General features: G+C 37.6%; 1 protein-coding gene across 3 annotated transcripts in view; it reads right to left on the reverse strand.

Annotated features, from left to right (window-relative positions):
• Window positions 1-426: 426 nt before the first annotated feature.
• SMCHD1 (structural maintenance of chromosomes flexible hinge domain containing 1) overlaps window positions 427-22,912 on the reverse strand; it is a 164,814-nt gene continuing 142,328 nt past the window's right edge. For 2 of the 3 annotated variants that reach the window (XM_063716988.1, XM_063716987.1), the window contains exons 46-48: window positions 15,424-15,582; window positions 15,002-15,116; window positions 10,932-14,759 (exon numbers count right to left, since the gene is read on the reverse strand). In XM_063716988.1, the coding sequence (XP_063573058.1) occupies window positions 14,729-14,759; window positions 15,002-15,116; window positions 15,424-15,582 (305 nt within the window). In that variant the 3' untranslated portion in view covers window positions 10,932-14,728. Of the gene's footprint in view, window positions 2,914-10,931; window positions 14,760-15,001; window positions 15,117-15,423; window positions 15,583-22,912 lie in introns of those variants that run through there. The other variant, XM_002828085.5, reaches the window with a different exon arrangement.

The raw sequence follows: 22,912 nt of genomic DNA on the forward strand, positions 1-22,912 counted from the left end.
AATAGATGTTTCTTCCATTTGTCCTCAGGACCATTTCCAGAGGTTTTAAATGGTTGCTTTTAATATTTTTCACCAGTTTCACAGTATGAAAATTAAACATTCAATTTTTTTACTAAAACGTATTATTTGAAAATTCTATACTAAAAATACAATGGAATTAACCCCATCAATTTCATAATGACTATAAAGTAAGCAAGTCATAGAGCCAAAGTATAGACAGTTTAGAAGACTGAACTTTTTTTAGCACTAATATTTAACAATAGGAGCCAGTTTCACTTAAAATAATCTGAATGTTATATATGCAACAAATTTTAGTCTCTATAAAGAATCTTATACCAAAAACTCTATAAAAATGTTAAGTAAATTGAGCCTATTTTTTACCATAGGCCTGGCCAAATGTACACATGAAAACTGATGAACATAATGTGCAAAAAGGCTTGGAGAGAGTTTTATTTCAGTTACTTCAAAATACAAGTAGGCTATTATTTTCCTTTGGAAGAAGAAACCAGAAAAAAAAAACTTACTGATTGTAACATTGTGACAAATTTCAGATTATGTAACACTTAACACAGGATTAAATGGCTGTAGCATTAATTTTCTTCTCCAGTTACATTCCTTTATACTAAAAGACTAGTATTAAATCTTAGAAGAAAATTTCAATTGTTCTTACATGTTACATATTAAACACAAAAGCAATTTATTATTATTTGGTACAATATGAACCTCAGTATTTGCTCAAATGTAGAAAAGGATTCCTTAATATGCTGAGAAATATCCTTAGATAAATCCAACTGTGAAAATATAGAAAAACTTTTTACTGTAATTACTGGGAACCACAAAGTTAATTTTTACAGGGTAGAAAAAAACTCCACAAAAATGGATATTCATACTTAAAACCTTATTTTACTGATAGAACATTCTTTCCAGTATTATAAAATGAACAAAAATGTACAGATATGGGCTTAGTGCTAGATAATATCCATAGAATTCACCATTTTAAGCAATAAAAATTGGCATGTTGGTACATGCCTGTAATCCCTGCTACTTGGGAGGCCAAGGCAGAAAGACTGCCTGAACCCAGGAGTTCAAGACTAGCCTGGGCAATGTAGTGAGGCCACTGTCGCTCAAGGGAAAAAAAAAGACATGTTTTTAAACACACTTCTAATAAAAAGAATTTTTAAAACCAATTTTTTTGCTTCTAGATAGTCTCAATGCCTTGGATTTAAAACATGACTCCTTCTTGATACAATGAATTATAAAAGCAAACTAGTTCCACATATTAATTATACTTTCAAGTCAAGTCTAGCTCCTAAAAAGTCATTTCTCTTTAACCTTTCTTACCTATCAATCATTTTCATATAATCTAATGTCTAAGGACTCCAAATATTGGTACGGGGTAAGTATCCCTAATCTAAAAATCAGAAACAAGAAATGTTCCAAAATTCAAGACATTTGAGCGCAGATATGACACATAAGGGAAATGCTCATTGAAGCATTTCCAATTTCTAATGAAAGATTTTTGGATTAGGGATGCTAAATTGGTAAATATATATAATGCAAATATTCCAAAATAATAATTAAAAAAACCCCACAAAAAAACAAAATCCAAAACACTTCAGGTCCCAACCATTTTGAATAAGGGATACTCAACCTGTAGTACTATGGGAGCCAATCTTCCCCACAGCTAATTCTATAATTACCATTTTGTTTCTTCTGTAACAAACAACAGTTTAAATAATTTCCAATTATAAAGATGATTGATAGGTTAACATCATCATAGTTTTTTAACCGATAACTTTTACAAAGCTTCCAATTTTAAAAAAGAAAAACACTTATCTATTCAGTAGGGAAGAAACAATCTTATTTATTAACGGCCTGCATATTTAGAAAGGGTTTAAAAACACATACATTTCCTGGGACACAAACTTACCAAATGTATGTCCTTACAAAATAACTTCACAGATCAACAGTCTTGAATTTACACAGACATATATATGACATACATTAGGTAAATATACATTTCAAATGTTTTTGCAGCAACTTTCTACCAGAAAGTACATTAATGTGAGAATGTATGTTCTCTTTAACTGCTTAAAAATAGTAATAAAAAATTACAAAATAATGTAAATGTAAAATTAAGGCTGAGACTACATATTCTAGTATTAATAAAGTCAAACAAACAATAGTTATAAAACTTGGTACTGCTGAATATTTTATTTATATATGTATATATATATATATATATATATACATATATACAGGAGAAGTCTTTTGAAATTTGAAATGCTACCACTGTCACAAGTTCACTCATCGATTTAATGTTGTTCTGGGTATCTTAACATTTCAATTCCCAAATACCTGTGCTTTTAAAATTTTTATCCTGAATTCTGCATTGAGTTTCCTCACATATTTACAATTAAATATCTAGCCTCTAGAACCTCCCTTGCACAAAAGACAAAACATCTTTGTTAAATAAATTCACACAAAAGTAATAAAAAGGTTTTCAAGAAATAGTTCTGACATGTTCATTGTATTTATACTGAAAAATAGTACATATACTTTTCTTCAGGATTAATAAATGCCATGTGCCAGTTTTACAGTCACTGCCACATTAGCACATTTTCCTCTTACACATTTGCAAGGTAGTGACAACCAAAGGGCATAATGTCTGGAATGATTCCAGTAAATCCATAATGTCCAGTAAGATTCATAAAATTGAATGGTTGTTTCCAGTCCCGTCTGAATCGAAATGGAAATTCATGCCCAGGTACTTGTATTGTCCCCAGAAATACTCAGTCTGGTAAGTCACCCTCTTGGTCTTCTGAAACAGAGATGCAGAAAGCAGGGCATTCTTATTGAGACCAATGGCCTCTTCTCTCTGTCACCTCTCACACATCTGTTTTGGTTATAATCCTGGTCAAAGGGGAAAGAAAAAAAAGTTTTATGTACCAAAGGTTTCCCTTCCCTGAACTCCCTCATCACACCTGGATGCTTAAATATCCAATGAAACCGTATTCTCTTAAATATAATTCTTGGTATAAACAGATTTAATTAAATCCTTATATACAATCATTTCCTTCACATGTATGCAAAACAAGCCCCCAAACAGAAGTAGTTAACACACCCACACTGTATATAAGTAATTTGTATCACAGTGCTTTGAAATGGTATTATCTCAGACCCAAATTCTGCAGATTTTTGCTTTTCACCCCCTTTTCCTTAAATGAACTTTTTAAGAACAGAAATTATAATGCTTATTACAGAAAAGTAACAAAGACAAGCAAAATAAAACATATTTAATATTCATAATCTCATTCATGTAGAGATGAACACAGTGAGCACCTTGACATATATAGCTACAGATTTTAAAAATCAGATATATCTAAATATTTTCTAATAGTTCCCTGAACTATCTCCAAATAGAAGATACATATTTTTAACGGAACTAATTTTTAATCTTTATAAGTGGAAAATGATTTAGAAAACTGAAGCCTCTATTCAAGAAAACAATGGAATATACTGCATAGTATCATATATTGCTAAGCATATTTAATGAATTATAAGATATTTTTTCACATTTAACATCTCTGAAATCCAGACGTACTTTATAAGGTCATGAGTTAATTTGCAATATTTTTCTTTAATGTTTCATAAAATAACATTTTTATAGTTAATAAAAACACAGTATGTGATCTCTAAGCACTAACAAATATATATTCAGTATATACATGTAAATAAAAACATAAACATAAATATACAGAAACACATATAATGTACCTATTTCCTTTCCTATTAAATTTGTTCCTGATTGTATGGCTGAAATATACCAATATTCAATACTGTTAAGATTTTTATTTCAAATGCTCTGACCTCTTGAGAGTGTGAGATTTATTAAAGATTTATAGAGAATAGGAAAAGACTGAGGATGAGAAAATCCCTCATAGTGATTTTAACAAATTTCCTGAATATAATCAGGATGCAAAGGGGAGAAAGTCACAGTCCAGAATACACCAAATTTTCTACCTAAACTGCTAATACTGCCATCACAAAGCTAAGCAAATGATAGCTTTGTGTATGTGTGTCTCCCCATGTGCTAAAGGCTGCACTGAAAATATGGTTCTTTGGCCCTCTAAAATCACTGACATTCTTTCTCCCTCTCCTTGATATGATACAGTATTACTATGAACTATCTTAGTGAGGATTTTGTCAGTCACTGTTGCTGGGCATTCAATGAATTTTATTCATCCCTAGGAAATTCTCTTCCACATGATAGCATTTCCTTCTCCATTTACTTCTTTCTAGATTCCTAATAGTCTGAATTGGTTCTCTATGTCTTCTATCTCTTTTTGTATTTGGGAAGTTTTCTTTTTGGACTTTAGTCCTCCTATTGAACATTTTTATTTCAGCAACAATATTTGTAATCTGTTTATTCATTCTTGTCCTGGCTCCTTTCTGCTACATAGTAATTATAATTTTATAAAAGAGGTCTAGTCTCTTTACTAAATTGTCCTCCAGGTTGATTTTGGAACTTAATCTTGAATTTTGTCTCTCACGTTGCTGGCTACCCTCATATGTGTGATGATTGTTAGTTGTACAATTACATTTAAGAAAGAGGATTATGTTGCTAGCTGGAATTTCTTCTACTATTACAAAAATAGAACTGTTTTACCATCAAGTCTCTTCTCCGAGTGGGACTTGATGGTAACTATAACTGGGATAGGGCAAAGCAACGTCATGGGTCCACAGGTTTTGCTTTAAACATGTGGATGTTGGGCCGAGCATGGTGACTCAGGCCTGTAATCCCAGTACTTTGGGAGGCTGTGGCAGGAGAGTAGCTTAAGCTCAGGAGTTTGAGACCAGCCTGGTCAACACAGCAAGAACCCATCTCTACAAAATAAATAAATAAGTAAAAATTGTTGAATTAAAATCAAAATAGATAAATGTGCAGGTGCAGAGCCAATTATCAGCCTTTTGGTTCCCAGAGGCCAGCATTAGGTCCTAGTGTGCCAGCAACTACCAAAAGCCAATATACCAACATTTAATTCATTTCCATTGTTATCTAACTTTGTAGTGCATCTTTTCATGCCTGTTGACAAGGAAACAAAGCTTTCAAAGTTTGGGTTGAAAATCTGGTACATTCTAGGCTGTGGCTTCCTTTCCTTTTCCATTCTGTTCCGTCCTTTTTATTTGCCACTCTCCCTGTTTGGGAGACAGGACTCCCAAACAGGGAGAGTTGCTGGACTTCTCACTCTTTTGTTCTAACTGACTCTGAGTCCAAAGTGTTTCTGGGGCTAAATGAGACAGACTGGCTCCTATTATTTCTAGACTATTTCCCAATCCCTTCACCTCTAGTATATTCTAGCCTTGTTTCTACCCTGTTATCCCCAGAAAACCTCAATCAAATGTGAACGCAAAATGAAGACATTTTCGGACATGGAAGGGCTCCAAGTTATCTTTCTACACATTTTTTCTAAGGAATTTATAAGAGAGAGAAAGACATGGAATCCAATAAATAATGGATATAATCCAAGAGAGTAACTAAGGAAGACTCAGGATGGCAGATTTACAGGAGGCCTGCACAGTTTACTAGTCACTGGTACAGGAGGAAGAAGATGTGATTAAGATACATAGGGAAAGAAAAAAAAAAAAAGGTGGCAATTAAAAACTCCAGAAAAATTAACAACAAGAAAGAATCTTAGTAACAATTGGAATAACACTTCACGTGATTTTAAGAATAACAGAGTAAGGAAGATTTATTTGAGCCTGATGTTTGGAGCACTAACTGGTGGCCTAAGTAAGAGTCATGACATTAGACCCGTATAGAGAAGGAAATGTAATTCTAGCACACAAGTTTGCCTAGTACAATATTTGCCTGAACAATATTTACATAGTCATAATAATGTAACTTTTAAAAGTGGAGGCAACAATAGAGTAACTAAAAATTAACAGTTAAAACAAGGGTTGCCTCTGAAGGATGGAATAGAGTTAAGGATGCATAGGATACAAGATTTTATGATCATCAGCTCTTTCTATACCTGTGCTGTCCAAAACGGTAGCCACCAGCCATGTGTGTGGCTCCAGAGTACTTGCAATGTAGCTAGTCCTAATTGAGATTTGCTGTCTTCTGAATTGTGAAGACTTTGTATTTTTAAAAAAAGAATGTAAAATAGCTCATTAATCATTTTTAACATTGTTTACATGTAGAAATATTTTGGATACTGGGTTCAATAATATCTATTATTAAACTTAATCTCACTGTTCCTTTTTTCCTTTTTAATATGGCTTCTAGAGAATTTAAAATTATATATGTGACGTATAGTACAACACTGTAAATCTATACCATTTGATATATATACACGTATGACCGATGATCATTATACTACTAACAATATTATAAACTAAAACATAAACTCCCTCTGAATTGCTACAAAATCTTAATTAACAAGTTCCAAATCAATGTCCACAGTAGTGCTGTAGTAACTGGAAGGTCTAGGGCAAATTTAGTGCTGAGACTGTGGCACAAAAACATGTACCTTACATCTTAGCCTAGAACTGCACCTTGAGGAATTTCCTTAGTGGGAAGTGGGTTCTGGTCTCTTAAAAAAATAATCCCACTGTTCATAAAATACTTCTTTAAAAAATTATGGCAAACCTACATAAAAGCAGAGGGAATAATACAGTGAATTTCCTATTTCAAGCTTTAGTAATGAAAACATTCTGCCAAGTCTTATTTTGATATCCTCTGCCACTTTATTTTCCTGGAGTATTTTAGAGTATATCCCAGACACCATATTATTTAACCAATATAAGAACTTTCTACAAAGAATAACTTTTACAAAGAAGAACTTTCTGTAACTATTTGGTAACCTGGAAGATAGTTCATACACATATCTTTTCTATATAAATATATAAATTTTCACAGTCACAAGCAGGTGCCCTACCAACCAGCAATGATGATCAATAAGGGATTTTTGCGTCATTTTGAACTCATTATTTCTAAAAGTTACATGTCTAAATCCACCGCAAAGAGTCTTTCTGATGCTAAACTGCCCCAACACACTTTGAATGATCAGCTTAATAGTCTGTATACACCTCATGCCCATGAACACATCATTCACATGCCTACATGTGTGATACTCAAGAGATATCAATGAACTTAAAATAGAGTTTTTTTGCAACATGATGAGGGAGGAGTTTCATAATCTGGCCTCTGCCTCTATGTCCGACAACAGTTTGGCCCTCTCCCTCTTGCATACCATACTATGCCTTAGCCACTAACATCTTTTCAGTTCCTCAAACACGCCACACCAGTTATTTTCTTAGAGCATCATGCCTCCTTCCCAACCTCTGACTGAAACCAATCCCTATATGGCTGGTTCCTTCCCATCCTTCAGTTCTGTTTCAATGCATCTCTCCAGACAACTGATATTGTTTCCCTATTATTTTCTATTACTTCATCATTTTTTCATTCCCTATTTTCTTTCTTTTTTCTTATAATTTTTCTTTTATTATTATTATTATTATTATTATACTTTAACTTTTAGGGTACATGTGCACAATGTGCAGGTTAGTTACATATGTATACATGTGCCATGCTGGTGCGCTGCACCCACTAACTCATCATCTGGCATTAGGTATATCTCCCAATGCTATCCCTCCCCACTCCCCCCACCCCACAACAGTCCCCAGAGTGTGATGTTCCCCTTCCTGTGTCCATGTGTTCTCACTGTTCAATTCTCACCTATGAGTGAGAATATGCAGTGTTTGGTTTTTTGTTCTTGCGATAGTTTACTGAGAATGATGATTTCCAATTTCATCCGTGTCCCTACAAAGGACATGAACTCATCATTTTTTATGGCTGCATAGTATTCCATGGTGTATATGTGCCACATTTTCTTAATCCAGTCTATCATTGTTGGACATTTGGGTTGGTTCCAAGTCTCTGCTATTGTGAAGAGTGCCACAATAAACATACATGTGCATGTGTCTTTATAGCAGCATGATTTATAGTCCTTTGGGTATATACCCAGTAATGGGATGGCTGGGTCAAATGGTATTTCTAGTTCTAGATCCCTGAGGAATTGCCACACTGACTTCCACAATGGTTGAACTAGTTTACAGTCCCACCAACAGTGTAAAAGTGTTCCTATTTCTCCACATCCTCTCCAGCACCTGTTGTTTCCTGACTTTTTAATGATCGCCATTCTAACTGGTGTGAGATGGTATCTCATTGTGGTTTTGATTTGCATTTCTCTGATGGCCAGTCATGGTGAGCATTTTTTCATGTGTCTTTTGGCTGCATAAATGTCTTCTTTTGAGAAGTGTCTGTTCATGTCCTTCGCCCACTTTTTGATGGGGTTGTTTTCTTCTTGTAAATTTGTTTGAGTTCATTGTAGATTCTGGATATTAGCCCTTTGTCAGATGAGTAGGTTGCGAAAATTTTCTCCCATTTTGTAGGTTGCCTGTTCGCTCTGATGGTAGTTTCTTTCGCTGTGCAGAAGCTCTTTGGTTTAATTAGATCCCATTTGTCAATTTTGGCTTTTGTTGCCATTGCTTTTGGTGTTTCAGACATGAAGTCCTTGACCATGCCTATGTCCTGAATGGTATTGCCTAGGTTTTCTTCTAGGGTTTTTATGGTTTTAGGTCTAACATTTAAGTCTTTAATCCATCTTGAACTGATTTTTGTATAAGGTGTAAGGAAGGGATGCAGTTTCAGCTTTCTACATATGGCAAGCCAGTTTTCCCAGCACCATTTATTAAATAGGGAATCCTTTCCCCATTGCTTGTTTTTCTCAGGTTTGTCAAAGATCAGATAGTTGTAGATATGCGACGTTATTTCTGAGGACTCTGTTCTGTTCCATTGATCTATATCTCTGTTTTGGTACCAGTACCATGCTGTTTTGGTTACTGTAGCCTTGTAGTATAGTTTGAAGTCAGGTAGCGTGATGCCTCCAGCTTTGTTCTTTTGGCTTAGGATTGACTTGGCCATGAGTGCTCTTTTTTGGTTCCATATGAACTTTAAAGTAGTTTTTTCCAATTCTGTGAAGAAAGTCAGTGGTTGCTTGATGGGGATGGCATTGAATCTATAAATTACCTTGGGCAGTATGGCCATTTTCACAATATTGATTCTTCCTACCCATGAGCATGGAATGTTCTTCCATTTGTTTGTATCCTCTTTTATTTCCTTGAGCAGTGGTTTGTAGTTCTCCTTGAAGAGGTCCTTCATGTCCCTTGTAAGTTGTATTCCTAGGTATTCTATTCCCTTTGAAGCAATTGTGAATGGGAGTTCACTCATGATTTGGCTCTCTGTTTGTCTGTTATTGGTGTATAAGAATGCTTGTCATTTTTGTACATTGATTTTATATCCTGAGACTTGCTGAAGTTGCTTATCAGCTTAAGGAGATTTTGGGCTGAGACAATGGGGTTTTCTAGATATACAATCATGTCATCTGCAAACAGGGACAATTTGACTTCCTCTTTTCCTAATTGAATACCCTTTATTTCCTTCTCCTGCCTAATCGACCTGGCCAGAACTTCCAACACTATGTTGAATAGGAGTGGTGAGAGAGGGCATCCCTGTCTTGTGCCAGTTTTCAAAGGGAATGCTTCCAGTTTTTTCCCATTCAGTATGATATTGGCTGTGGGTATGTCATAGACAGCTCTTATTATTTTGAGATACGTCCCATCAATACCTAATTTATTGAGAGTTTTTAGCATGAAGGGTTGTTGTTGAATTTTGTCAAAGGCCTTTTCTGCATCTGTTGAGATAATCACGTGGTTTTTGTCTTTGGTTCTGTTTATATGCTGGATTACATTTATTGATTTGCGTATATTGAACCAGCCTTGCATCCCAGGGATGAAGCCCACTTGATCATGGTGGATAAGCTTTTTGATGTGCTGGTGGATTCGGTCGGCCAGTATTTTATTGAGGATTTTTGCATCAATGTTCATCAAGGATAATGGTCTAAAATTCTCTTTTTCGGTTGTGTCTCTGCCCGGCTTTGGTATGAGGATGATGCTGGCCTCATAAAATGAGTTAGGGAGGATTCTCTCTTTTTCTATTGATTGGAATAGTTTCAGAAGGAATGGTACCAGTTCCTCCTTGTACCTCCGGCAGAATTCGGCTGTGAATCCTTCTGGTCCTGGACTCTTTCTGGTTGGTAAGCCATTGATTATTGCCACAATTTCAGCTCCTGTTATTGGTCTATTGAGAGATTCAACTTCTTCCTGCTTTAGACTTGGGAGAGTGTATGTGTCGCGGAATTTATCCATTTCTTCTAGATTTTCTAGTTTATTTGCATAGAGGTGTTTGTAGTATTCTCTGATGGTAGTTTGTATTTCTGTGGGATTGATGGTGATATCCCCTTTATCATTTTTTATTGCGTCTATTTGATTCTTCTCTCTTTTTTTCTTTATTAGTCTTGCTAGTGGTCTATCAATTTTGTTGATCCTTTCAAAAAACCAGCTCCTGGATTCATTAATTTTTTGAAGGGTTTTTTTGGTCTCTATTTCCTTCAGTTCTGCTCTGATTTTAGTTATTTCTTGCCTTCTGCTAGCTTTTGAATGTGTTTGCTCTTGCTTTTCTAGTTCTTTTAATTGTGATGTTAGGGTGTCAATTTTGGATCTTTCCTGGTTTCTCTTGTGGGCAGTTAGTGCTATAAATTTCCCTCTACGCACTGCTTTGAATGTGTCCCAGAGATTCTGGTATGTTGTGTCTTTGTTCTCCTTGGTTTCAAAGAACATCTTTATTTCTGCCTTCATTTCGTTATGTACCCAGTAGTCATTCAGGAGCAGGTTGTTCAGTTTCCATGTAGTTGAGTGGTTTTGAGTGAGTTTCTTAATCCTGAGTTCTAGTTTGATTGCACTGTGGTCTGAGAGACATTTTGTTATAATTTCTGTTCTTTTACATTTACTTCCAACTATGTGGTCAATTTTGGAATAGGTGTGGTGTGGTGTGGTGCTGAAAAAAATGTATATTCTGTTGGTTTGGGGTGGAGAGTTCTGTAGATGTTTATTAGGTCCGCTTGGTGCAGAGTTGAGTTCAATTCCTGGCTATCCTTGTTAACTTTGTCTCGTTGATCTGTCTAATGTTGACAGTGGGGTGTTAAAGTCTCTCATTATTAATGTGTGGGAGTCTAAGTCTCTTTGTAGGTCACTCAGGACTTGCTTTATGAATCTGGGTGCTCCTGTATTGGGTGCATATATATTTAGGACAGTTAGCTCTTCTTGTTGAATTGATCCCTTTACCATTATGTAATGGCCTTCTTTGTCTCTTTTGATCTTTGTTGGTTTAAAGTCTGTTTTATCAGAGACTAGGGTTGCATCCCCTGCCTTTTTTTGTTTTCCATTTGCTTGGTAGATCTTCCTCCATCCTTTTATTTTGAGCCTATGTGTGTCTCTGCACGTGAGATGGGTTTCCTGAATACAGCACACTGATGGGTCTTGACTCTTTATCCAATTTGCCAGTCTGTGTCTTTTAATTGGAGCATTTAGTCCATTTACATTTAAAGTTAATATTGTTATGTGTGAATTTGATCCTGTCATTATGATGTTAGCTGGTTATTTTGCTCGTTAGTTGATGCAGTTTCTTCCTAGTCTCGATGGTCTTTACATTTTGGCATGATTTTGCAGTGGCTGGTACCGGTTGTGCCTTTCCATGTTTAGTGCTTCCTTCAGGAGCTCTTTTAGGGCAGGCCTGGTGGTGACAAAATCTCTCAGCATTTGCTTGTCTGTAAAGTATTTTATTTCTCCTTCACTTATGAAGCTTAGTTTGGCAGGATATGAAATTCTGGGTTGAAAATTCTTTTCTTTAAGAATGTTGAATATTGGCCCCCACTCTCTTCTGGCTTGTAGGGTTTCTGCCGAGAGGTCTGCTGTTAGTCTGATGGGCTTCCCTTTGTGGGTAACCTGACCTTTCTCTCTGGCTGCCTTAACATTTTTTCCTTCACTTCAACTTTGGTGAATCTGACAATTACGTGTCTTGGAGTTGCTCTTCTCGAGGAGTATCTTTGTGGCGTTCTCTGTATTTCCTGAATCTGAATGTTGGCCTGCCTTGCTAGATTGGGGAAGTTCTCCTGGATAATATCCTGCAGAGTGTTTTCCAACTTGGTTCTATTCTCCTCGTCACTTTCAGGTACATCAATCAGACGTACCTGATTTCTTGGAGTCCCATATTTCTTGGAGGCTTTGTTTGTCTCTTTTTATTCTTTTTTCTCTAAACTTCCCTTCTCGCTTCATTTCATTCATTTCATCTTCCATCGCTGATACCCTTTCTTCCATTTGATCGCATCGGCTCCTGAGGCTTCTGCATTCTTCACGTAGTTCTCGAGCCTTGGCTTTCAGCTCCATCAGCTCCTTTAAGCACTTCTCTGTATTGGTTATTCTAGTTATACATTCGCCTAAATTTTTTTCAAAGTTTTCAACTTCTTTGCCTTTGGTTTGAATTTCCTCCTGTAGCTCGGAGTAGTTTGATCGTCTGAAGCCTTCTTCTCTGAACTCGTCAAAGTCATTCTGCGTCCAGCTTTGTTCCGTTGCTGGTGACGAGCTGCATTCCTTTGGAGGAGGAGAGGCGCTCTGCTTTTTAGAGTTTCCAGTTTTTCTGCTCTGTTTTTTCCCCATCTTTGTGGTTTTATCTACTTTTGGTCTCTGATGATGGTGATGTACAGATGGGTTTTTGGTGTGGATGTCCTTTCTGTTAGTTTTCCTTCTAACAGACAGGACCCTCAGCTGCAGGTCTGTTGGAGTTTGCTAGAGGTCCACTCCAGACCCTGTTTGCCTGGGTATCAACAGCGGTGTCTGCAGAACAGCGGTTTTTTGTGAACCGCAAATGCTGCTGTCTGATCATTCCTCTGGAAGTTTTGTGTCAGAGGAGTACCCGGCCGTGTGAGGTGTCAGTCTGCCCCTACTGGGGGGTGCCTCCCATTTAGGCTGCTCGGGGGTCAGGTGTCAGGGACCCACTTGAGGAGGCAGTCTGCCCGTTCTCAGATCTCCAGCTGCGTGCTGGGAGAACCAATGCTCTCTTCAAAGCTGTCAGACAGGGACATTTAAGTCTGCAGAGGTTACTGCTGTCTTTTTGTTTGTCTGTGCCCTGCCCCCAGAGGTGGAGCCTACAGAGGCAGGCAGGCCTCCTTGAGCTGTGGTGGGCTCCACCCAGTGGAGCTTCCTGGCTGCTTTGTTTACCTAAGCAAGCCTGGGCAATGGTGGGCGCCCCTCCCCCAGCCTCGCTGAGGCCCTGCAGTTTGAGCTCAGACTGCTGTGCTAGCAATCAGGGAGACTCCGTGGGCGTAGGACCTTCTGAGCCAGGTGCGCTGTTTTTTAAGCCCGTTGGAAAAGGGCAGTATTCAGGTGGCAGTGACCCGATTTTCCAGGTGCCGTCTGTCACCCCTTTTTTTGACTAGGAAAGGCAACTCCCTGACCCCTTGTGCTTCCCAAGTGAGGCAATGCCTTGCCCTGCTTCGGCTCGCGCACGGTGTGCTGCACCCACTGACCTGCGCCCACTGTCTGGCACTCCCTAGTGAGATGAACCCAGTACCTCAGATGGAAATGCAGAAATCACCCGTCTTCTGCGTCGCTCACACTGGGAGCTGTAGCTTTTTTTTTTTTTTGAGACGGAGTTATGCTGTTGTTGCCCCGACTGGAGTGCAATGGTGCAATCTCGGCTCACTGCAACCTCCGCTTCTTGGGTACAAGCAATTCTCCTGCCTCAGCCTCCTGAGTAGCTGGGATTACAGGCGTGTGCCACCATGACCAGCTAATTTTTGTATTTTTAGTAGAGACAGGGTTTTGCCATGTTGGCCAGGCTGGTCTCCAACTCCTGACCTCAGGTGATCCACCTGCCTCGGCCTCCCAAAATTATGGGATTATAGGCATGAGCCACTGTACCTGGCCTTTTCATTCCTTATAAATAGAAAAAAGTTTACTTTTTTAAATTGTCCCTCTACTGCATAGAATTACAGAATTCCAACGGAGGCAAGAACCATGTCAGTTTTATTCACCCAGCAACATACAACACAGAGTGAGATTTCAAATCTTTACTGAATAAATGTAGAATATGCAGATGAATATGGCAAAGAATACCAATTCCAAACACCATAGTTTCAAGGGAATTCCTCTACGGTTGATATGAGAAAACATATTCAGGTAGAGTCTACAATTAAACCTTTTGAAATAATAAAAGAGAAACACCAGTACCATGATATCCTTCTGTGGGATTACTTTACTAACATTTAATCTAAAAGGGACAGTTTTCTTACTATGAAGTTAGGGTGGAAATGGCTGTGTTGGCTTTTTGGTGATCTAAATGGCATCTGATTCTCCAAACCAAAAATTATAAGCAATTTTAAAATAAGTGATTTACAAATGGTTTTGCATATTCTATACTTATTAAGTTACTGATCCTCTGAAAGAGAATGCAATGAGCCAAACAATACACAAGCAATTTGACTCTTAACAATCACTTTTAACATAAAATATAAACATTTCTAAATAATTAGCACAAGTTATTTAGAAGATTGAGTATCCTAAGTGAATATAATGCTTAAGTTTTATCTTCATTATTACTTTATTTTTTTAATTTAAAATATTAATTCTGGCTCAAAGGAAGAATTAGACATCAACTCATACTGTTTTTAAAGTATGATGACCAAGTCAGATGCAGTGGCTCACGCCTGTAATCCCAGCACTTCGGGAGGCCAAGACGGGCAGACTGCTTGGGGTCAGGAGTTTGAGATTAGCCTGGCCAACACAGTGAAACCCCATCCCTACAAAAAAATACAAAAAATTAGCCGAGCATGGTGGTGCATGCCTGTAATGCCAGCTACTCGGGAGGCTGAGGCACAAGAATCCCTTGGGCCTGGGAGGCAGAGGTTGCAGTGAGCCAAGATTGTGCCACTGTACTCTAGCCTGGGCAACAGAGCAAGACTTCATCTCAAAAAAACAAAGCTATCATGAGACCCAAGAACTTTGGTAAACTAACCAAGCATAATTCTCAGGTCAAACTCACCTATTTTGTCTTGTAGCTTCTCGTCTCATTCTTTTAGGAGGAACTGGACAATCTGTCGTCTCAACCTTTGGTGAATGACGCAGTGAGTCATTACACTTACGTATGGGAGTCATACCTGTGAAGATGGAAAATGTAGTAAGTTAACTTTACAATAGAAACAATGGAATTATATGAGAGAAATGCAAACACGAATATGTCATAATTTATAGAAAAAGAATTAAGAGAGAATACTGAGAATGCCTCTTATTACTTCTGGTGAAAGAATAGTTTATAACCATTTATCAGATAGGACTTGGAGGTTAAGAGTTTTTGTTAAGTTCTGAATCATTTGCATTCTTTTTTCTTACAGTTGGATTCTCTCTCATCATAAATATTTATCTCCATATAAAGAAAGTAGAAGTTAACAAAAAGCAAAGACTTACCTAGTTTTTCCTCTATTAGTTTGAGATTTTTCTCATGTTCATCAAGTTCTTGCTTTTTCTTCCTCATATCCGGAGTGCGAAGGTACTCTAATTGACTGTTAAGATCCTTATTCACACTGTCTAGTTTGCACACAGCAGAACGATACTGCTGAAGAAGATCTGTAAAGAAACCAAATGCATTTGATTAAATTACTGCTATTAAACCAAACTCACATTTTAGGGGAAAAAATGAGCAACACTGGGATTTGTGTTATGGTAACATAGGGGATCTACTTTTAAAGCCATAAAACATTCAATATAAACAAATGAAATAAAAAAGCATAGTTAAGATCCCAGCACAAAATGGTTAAATTTAATTTTCTTTGACTTAAGTTTACTTCTGTGTCAGGGAAGAGTTCTCTATATAAAAGTGCTCTGTCTTTTATTGGATCACTCTCTCAAGCCAATGTTTATATCTTGTCTGATATTCAGTATTCAATATAATTCCATGTGGACAAATTTTGCAGGGGGAAGGCAAATACATTAAATATTGTATTATTAGAAATCACTATTTCCCAAACGAAAACTGATGAGTAACAGGGGGTTTCTAATAAAAAGATGTGTAAGTGTAACTGACAGTGAGCATGCTGTGGTTCCAACTTGGCAGCAATGCAACTCATTAATTGTTCTTATTTTTTGTACCGTAAAAAAAGAAAATCATTGCTTCCAAAAAGCATGGCTATTATTTTTAAACACAGAATTTTTAGGCCGGGCATGGTAGCTCACGCCTGTAATCCCAGCACTTTGCGAGGCCAAGGCGGGTGGATCACGACATCAGGAGATAAAGACCATCCTGGCTAACACGGTGAAACCCCGTCTCTACTAAAAATACAAAAACAAAATTAGCCAGGCGTGGTGGCGGGCACCTGTAGTCCCAGCCACTTGGGAGGCTGAGGCAGGAGAATGGCGTGAACCCGGGAGGCGGAGCTTGCAGTGAGCTGAGATCGCGCCACTGCACTCCAGCCTGGATGACAGAGCGAGACTCCGTCTCAAAAAAAAAAAAAAACTAAAAAACGAAACAAAACAAAAAAACAGAATTTTTAAAAAACACACTCAGAAAAATACTTCACTTTCAAAAAACTTTCCTTAAATTACTTTGTCTAAAAATGTATTACATTATTCAAATTAATGACCTGGGAAAATTTCCACCACAGAATAGTATATAGAAAAGGACTATAAAACAACATTGTTAGAATAATCCAACTTATTTTAAACTATATATACTCCCACATGTATAGACAAAAGGCTAGAAGGTGATACAATAAATTATTAACAATGTTTAATCTGTAGGTTTGGGAATTATGAGTTCTTTTAAAAATTCATGATGCTTGCCTGTATGTTCCAATTTTTTTCCACAATGATCAAGTGTTCTTTTTTGCCATAAAAATAAATTTTGACATTCCAAAAAAGTATTACATTATTCAGGTTTGATTATTGCCTGTCTCCATGATTTACTAGACACTAAGTATTAAATAGTGACTATACTCTAGGCTAAGGGTTAGTACACTACCACTCATTGGCCAAGAATGGTTTATTGTTTTTTGTTTTTGTTTTTTGAGATACGGTCTCACTCTGTCGCCCAGAATGGAGTGCAGTGACACAATCACTGCTCACTGCAGCCTCAACTTCCTGGGCTCAGGTGATTCTCCCATCTTAGCCTCGTGAATAGCTTGGATTACAGGCAAATTGGCCAGCACACCTATCTAATTTTTGTAGAGACGGGGTTTCACTATGCTGTTCGACCTTTGGGAAGCCAAGGTGAGCGGACTGCTTGAGCCCAGGCTGGTCTTGAACTCCTGGGCTTAAGCGATCCAACCATCTTGGGCTCCCGAAGTGCTGGGATTACAGGAGTGAGCCACTGGCCTATCCAGTTTAAAATGGTTACATTTTAATTAGTTATATAAATATCTTCGTAACATCATCCTTGATTTTGCCACTTGGCTTGCAAAACCTAAAACATTTAGCATCTGATAAGACTCTAGTCACACACCAAGATGATCAATATCCATGGAAATGGACATATAAACATTCAAACACTTATACATATATAAGTAGTTTATAAGTAAAACTGTGGAATAAATTACTTAAGAGTACAGAGTACCTTAGGTTTAACATAAGACAGTCTATACTTTAAGGGTCAAGAGTCAAGAGTAGTGTTTTAAAAAGAAATCTACCCAATATTCTAGAAATCTACACTTAGAATGAGTGACCAAATTACACATACACATCTGTGTGTGCTTGTGAATATATTCATATTTAAATACAAATTCTACATCTGAAACTGAGTGACGATAAGACCCTTAAGTTCCTTACGCTTTATTGAGAACTTTATTCTGGTCTGATGATTTCTAATTCCACATTAAAGCAATGTTTTCTTTTTTTTTTTTTTGAGACGGAGTCTCACCCAGGCTGGAGTGCAGTGGTGCGATCTTGGCTCACTGCAAGCTCCACCTCCCAGGTTCACGCTATTCTCCTGCCTCAGCCTCCCGGGTGGCTGGGACTACAGGTGCCCGCCACCACACCCGGCTGGTTTTTTTGTATTTTTAGTAGAGACAGGGTTTCACTGTGTTAGCCAGGATGGTCTTGATCTCCTGACCTCGTGATCCGCCCGCCTCAGCCTCCCAAAGTGCTGGGATTACAGGCATGAGCCACCGCGCCTGGCCTCAAGCAATGTTTTCTACGTACATAAAATAATACTTATTTTGTATGTAAATGAGTCACAATATTAAGATAGGTTATTTCAACATGTCCAGGAAAATGACTATGTGAAGCTACTAGAAACACAAAAGGATTGAAAGTATATCTGAAAGGCTGTTATCAGGTAAGTGTGTAAGGACTTCCCAAACATGAGTTAATAGAAATCTGAAGCAACTTTCTCACCACTGAAGGATTTATGCAGTTAGATACATAGGTAGACTTTCCTAAATAATATTTAGTGCTCTTCAAACTTTGTGCTCCACATAATTCAAGAAACTTATTGGCAAAAAAACTGATAAGCACTTATGACTGGGAAAAACTACAAGAAAAAAATACACCAGAACCTCTGCTTTGACTTGCTTCAAATAACCCATCCAGGAAGAGGAGGATAGAGGCAAGCTGTGACAGGGTGGGTATAAATGAAACAAGACTGGTTATGTTTTAATAATCAAAGCTAGGTGACAGGTCCATGAGAGATCATCACACTGCTCTATTCCCATAACAAAACAAAACACCCTTTCCCTGAAAGCCAGAGTGCTTAACTAATCTTCATCACTATTCATAAAAATATTAAGAATAGCTTTATTTAAAGAACCATAATAATTGACTGAAATACTGACAGCTTAGTATTATAATAAATCAAGTATGAAAGCAATAAAGTATAAGTAATGTCTAACCTGGTCAGATATATAATATTTTGAAGTATATGAACATAATTAAAATGTTAATACTTTTGATGATGTCATGATTACAAACTATGTATTACAGTAGTCCCTCCTTTTCCTCATGGGACATGTTCCAAGACCCCCAGTGGATGTCTGAAACCCCCAGTGGATACTACTGAATCCTGTGCAGTCATGTGTTGCTTAATGATGGGGATATGCTCTGAGCAATGTTTCATTAGGTTATTTCGTCATTGAGTGAACACAACAGAGTGTACTTACACAAACCTACATGGTATGTAGAGCCTACAATGCTCCTAGGGTATATGGTATAGTCCATTGCTCCAAGACTACAAACCTGTACAACATGTTGACAGTACTAAATACTGTAGGTAACTAACACAATGGTAAGCATTTGTGTATCTAAACACAGAAAAGGTAATCAACTCCATTATAATCTTATGGGACTACTGTCTTACATACAGTCTGTTTTTGACAGCCTTATGCAGCACATGACAGTATTGCTGTTTTTTAAAAGCAAATTTTATTTGTAAAGAAATATTTTTAACTCTATGAACTCTTTTTGTACTTTATTGGTAAAGTTTAAAGGAGCAAATAATGGGAAATATTTGGGAATATATAGCGCTCAGTAAGTACAGTTTCAGATTTTACAATTCAATTCAATAAATATTTTGGAAATGATTTATTATAAAATTAAGAGTTCTGACTACTGTTTCATCTTCAGGGTGTTTCTTTCTGGCCTTGGGTGGTCTTCTCACATGCATGCACTAATCAGTACTAAGCTGGATACTGAAGGGAGACCTACCGCATTTCCAGAGCTCGCTCGCTCTCTAAGGCAGCTCTTGCCTTCCCAGTAACCTGTCTGTGAACTATAGTTGTCTTGACCTTCCTGGACTCCCAACCTGTTCTTAACTTTGAGACTACTGAGGTTCTTCCTGGGTTCCCCTTTTCTGTTTTACATAGTCTGGAAAATCTCTCTAGGCAGTAAGCTGAAACAACCACAGGGCTACTTCAGTTGATTCCCATTTCTCAGGAATCAACATTCTTTACTGCTTGATATCCAAAGTCTTGAAAACTATTCTTTCACATATTTTGCTCAGTGCTTTGTTTTTTTGAGACAGAGCCTCACTCTGCCACCCAGGCTGGAATGCAGTAGCACAATCACGGCTCACAACAACCTCAGCCTCCCAAAGAAGTGGGACTAAAGGAGCGAGCCACCAGGCCCAACTAATTATTTTATTTTCTGTAGAGATTAGGTGTCACTGTATTGCCCAGGCTGATCTCAAGCAATCCACCCATCTTGGTCTCCCAAAGTGCTGGGATTATAGGCGTGAGCCACTACGCCTGGCCTCAGTGGTTTTTTTCTTTGGTTTGTTTGATGTAAGTTATTCCATCTTGGTGAGAAGCAGAAGTCTCTGTTCTTAGGTATTCATTCATATTTATTTTTCCTTGTATTTAAGGATCAACATGTTTAGCTGCACAAACACCTTTTAAAACTTATTCTTGTTCTTGTATATGACTTTTTTCCTCTCCCATTATATCTTCTAACTGCTTAAAGATTATATGAATGCTATTATTTTTGTATGCTAATTTTATAACTTTCTCCCTTAATAAATTCTTTTAATTTTCATCTTTGATTACCTTGGGTTTTATAGGTATACTGTTATACAATCTACAAATAGTTACCATTTTATTTCCTTTCCAATTCTCATGACTTTGTTTTTCATTTTTAAAATTGATATATGACAGATGTACACATTTTCAGGGCACATGTGATATTCTGATACTTTATATAATGTGTCAAGATAAAATAAAGATAATTGAGATATCCCTCATCTTAATATTTTTTCTTTATGCTAGGGACATTTGAATTATTTTTCTTCTACCTGTACTGTGGTATTTTGTTTTTTGAGATGGAATCTCGCTCTGTTGCCCAGGCAGGAGTGCAGTGGTGCAATCTTGGCTTACTGCAACCTCTGCCTCCTGGGTTCAAGCAATTCTCTTGTCTCAGCCTCCCAAGTAATTGGGATTACAGGTGTGTGCCACTACGCCCAGCTAATTTTTTGTATTTTTAGTAGAGATGGGGTTTCACTATTTCGGCCAGGCTGGTCTTGAATTCCTGACCTCAGGTGATCCACCCACCTTGGCCTCCCAGAGTGCTGGGATTACAGGCGTGAGCCACTGTGTCCGGCCTATACTGTGTTTTGTCCTATACATACCAGCCTATGATAAATTTTAATTTATAAATTAGGCATAGTAGATTAACAACAACAATAAAACAGAAGAAAAATATACTGTAATAAAGCTATATGAACGTGGTCTTTCCCTCTCAAAGTATCTTATTGTACTGCACTCACCTATTTTGGACTGTCATTGACTTCGGGTAATTGAATTTGTAGAAAGCAAAACTGCAGGGAAGGGGGGACTTATGCAATTACTTACTGATTATGATAAGATGCTTTTCTTCTCTTATTTTATTTATTTATTTTTGAGACAAAGTCTCGCTCTGTCGCCCAGGCTGGAGTGCAGTGGTGCGATGTCGGCTCACTGCAAGCTCCGCCTCCTGGGTTCAAGCAATTCTCTGGCCTCAGCCTCCTGAATAGCTGGGACTACAGGCATGTGCCACCACGCCCGGCTAATTTTTTTTATTTTTAGTAGAGACGGGGTTTCCCCATGTTGGCCAGGCTAGTCTCAATCTCCTGACCTCGTGATCCACCCGCCTCGGCCTCCCAAAGTGTTGGGATTACAGGTGTGAGCCACCACGCCCAGCCTGAGTTATTATTAACATCTCTTTCTCTCTTCTGTCTACATTCTGGCTTCTACAGTGTCCTTAGTTATTTCCTTTGCATTTTAAAAGTATTTATATTTCCAAGATCTCTACAGAAAACCTGAAATAATACAGATGTTCCTCAACTTACGAGGAAGTTATGTCCCAATAAACCCATCATAACTTGAAAATATTGTAAAAGTTGAGAGTGCGCTTCCAACTTATGATATTCTCAACTTCTTAAGAGTTTATCCAGACACAGCCCCATTATAAGTTGAGAAGCATACTGAATGTGTATTGGTTTCACACTATTGTGAAGTTGAAAAATGTAAGGTGAAACATCCTAAGTCTGTATAGGAAACAAGAAATGGTGGGAAAAAAAACAGAAGGTCTGCTCTCTCACTTTTTTCTTTTCATTCCACAGGTTTAAAGGTTTAATTTTTAACGTGTGATATTTGTATTTTTATTGACCTTCCACTTAACCTTGACATAGACATTCTCCAGATTACAAATTCAATCAAAGGATTTAACATTTCTATGTTTTACTTGAAAAACAAGGCTGTAGCCAGGCAGAGTGGCTTACACCTGTAATCCCTAGCACTCTGGGAAGCCAAGACAGGCAGATCGCCTGGGCCCAGGAGTTTGAGACCAGCTAGGCAACATGGCAAAACCCCATGTCTACAAAAAAAAAATAATAATAATAATACAAAAAAATTAGCCAGTGTGGTAGCACAAGCCTGTAGTCCCAGATATTCGAAAGGCTAAGGTGGGAGGATCACCTGATCCCGGGAAGTTAGAAGGCTATGGTGAGCCATGATCGTGCCACTGCACTCCAGCCTGGGCAACAAAGTGAGACCCTGTCTCAAAAAACAAACAAACAAAAAAAGAAAAACAAAGCTGTGATATTCATTTGAATAAAACAATGCCTTGTCTGTAGTTAGGATTGTTTGCTTAGGCATGTTTCCTAGATCAATTATGCATTAAAAGAATATTAATTTGGCCAGGGGAGGTGGCTCACATTTTAATCCTAGCACTTTGGGAGGCCGAAGTGGGCAGATCACTTGAGGGCAGGAGTTCGAGACCAGCCCGGCCAACATGGTGAAACCCCATCTCTACAAAAATATAAAAATTATCTGGGGATGGAGGCGTGCACCTGTAATCCCAGCTACTTGGGAGGCTGAAGCACAAGAATCACTTGAACCTGAGAGGTGGAGGTTGCAATTAGATCAAGCCATTGCACTCCACCTTGGGCAATAGAGCGAGACTCTGTCTCAAAAAGTAAAATAAAAAAATAAATAAATGA

Source organism: Pongo abelii, chromosome 17 (genome assembly GCF_028885655.2).
Source record: "Pongo abelii isolate AG06213 chromosome 17, NHGRI_mPonAbe1-v2.0_pri, whole genome shotgun sequence".
NCBI classification, from domain to species: domain Eukaryota; kingdom Metazoa; phylum Chordata; class Mammalia; order Primates; family Hominidae; genus Pongo; species Pongo abelii.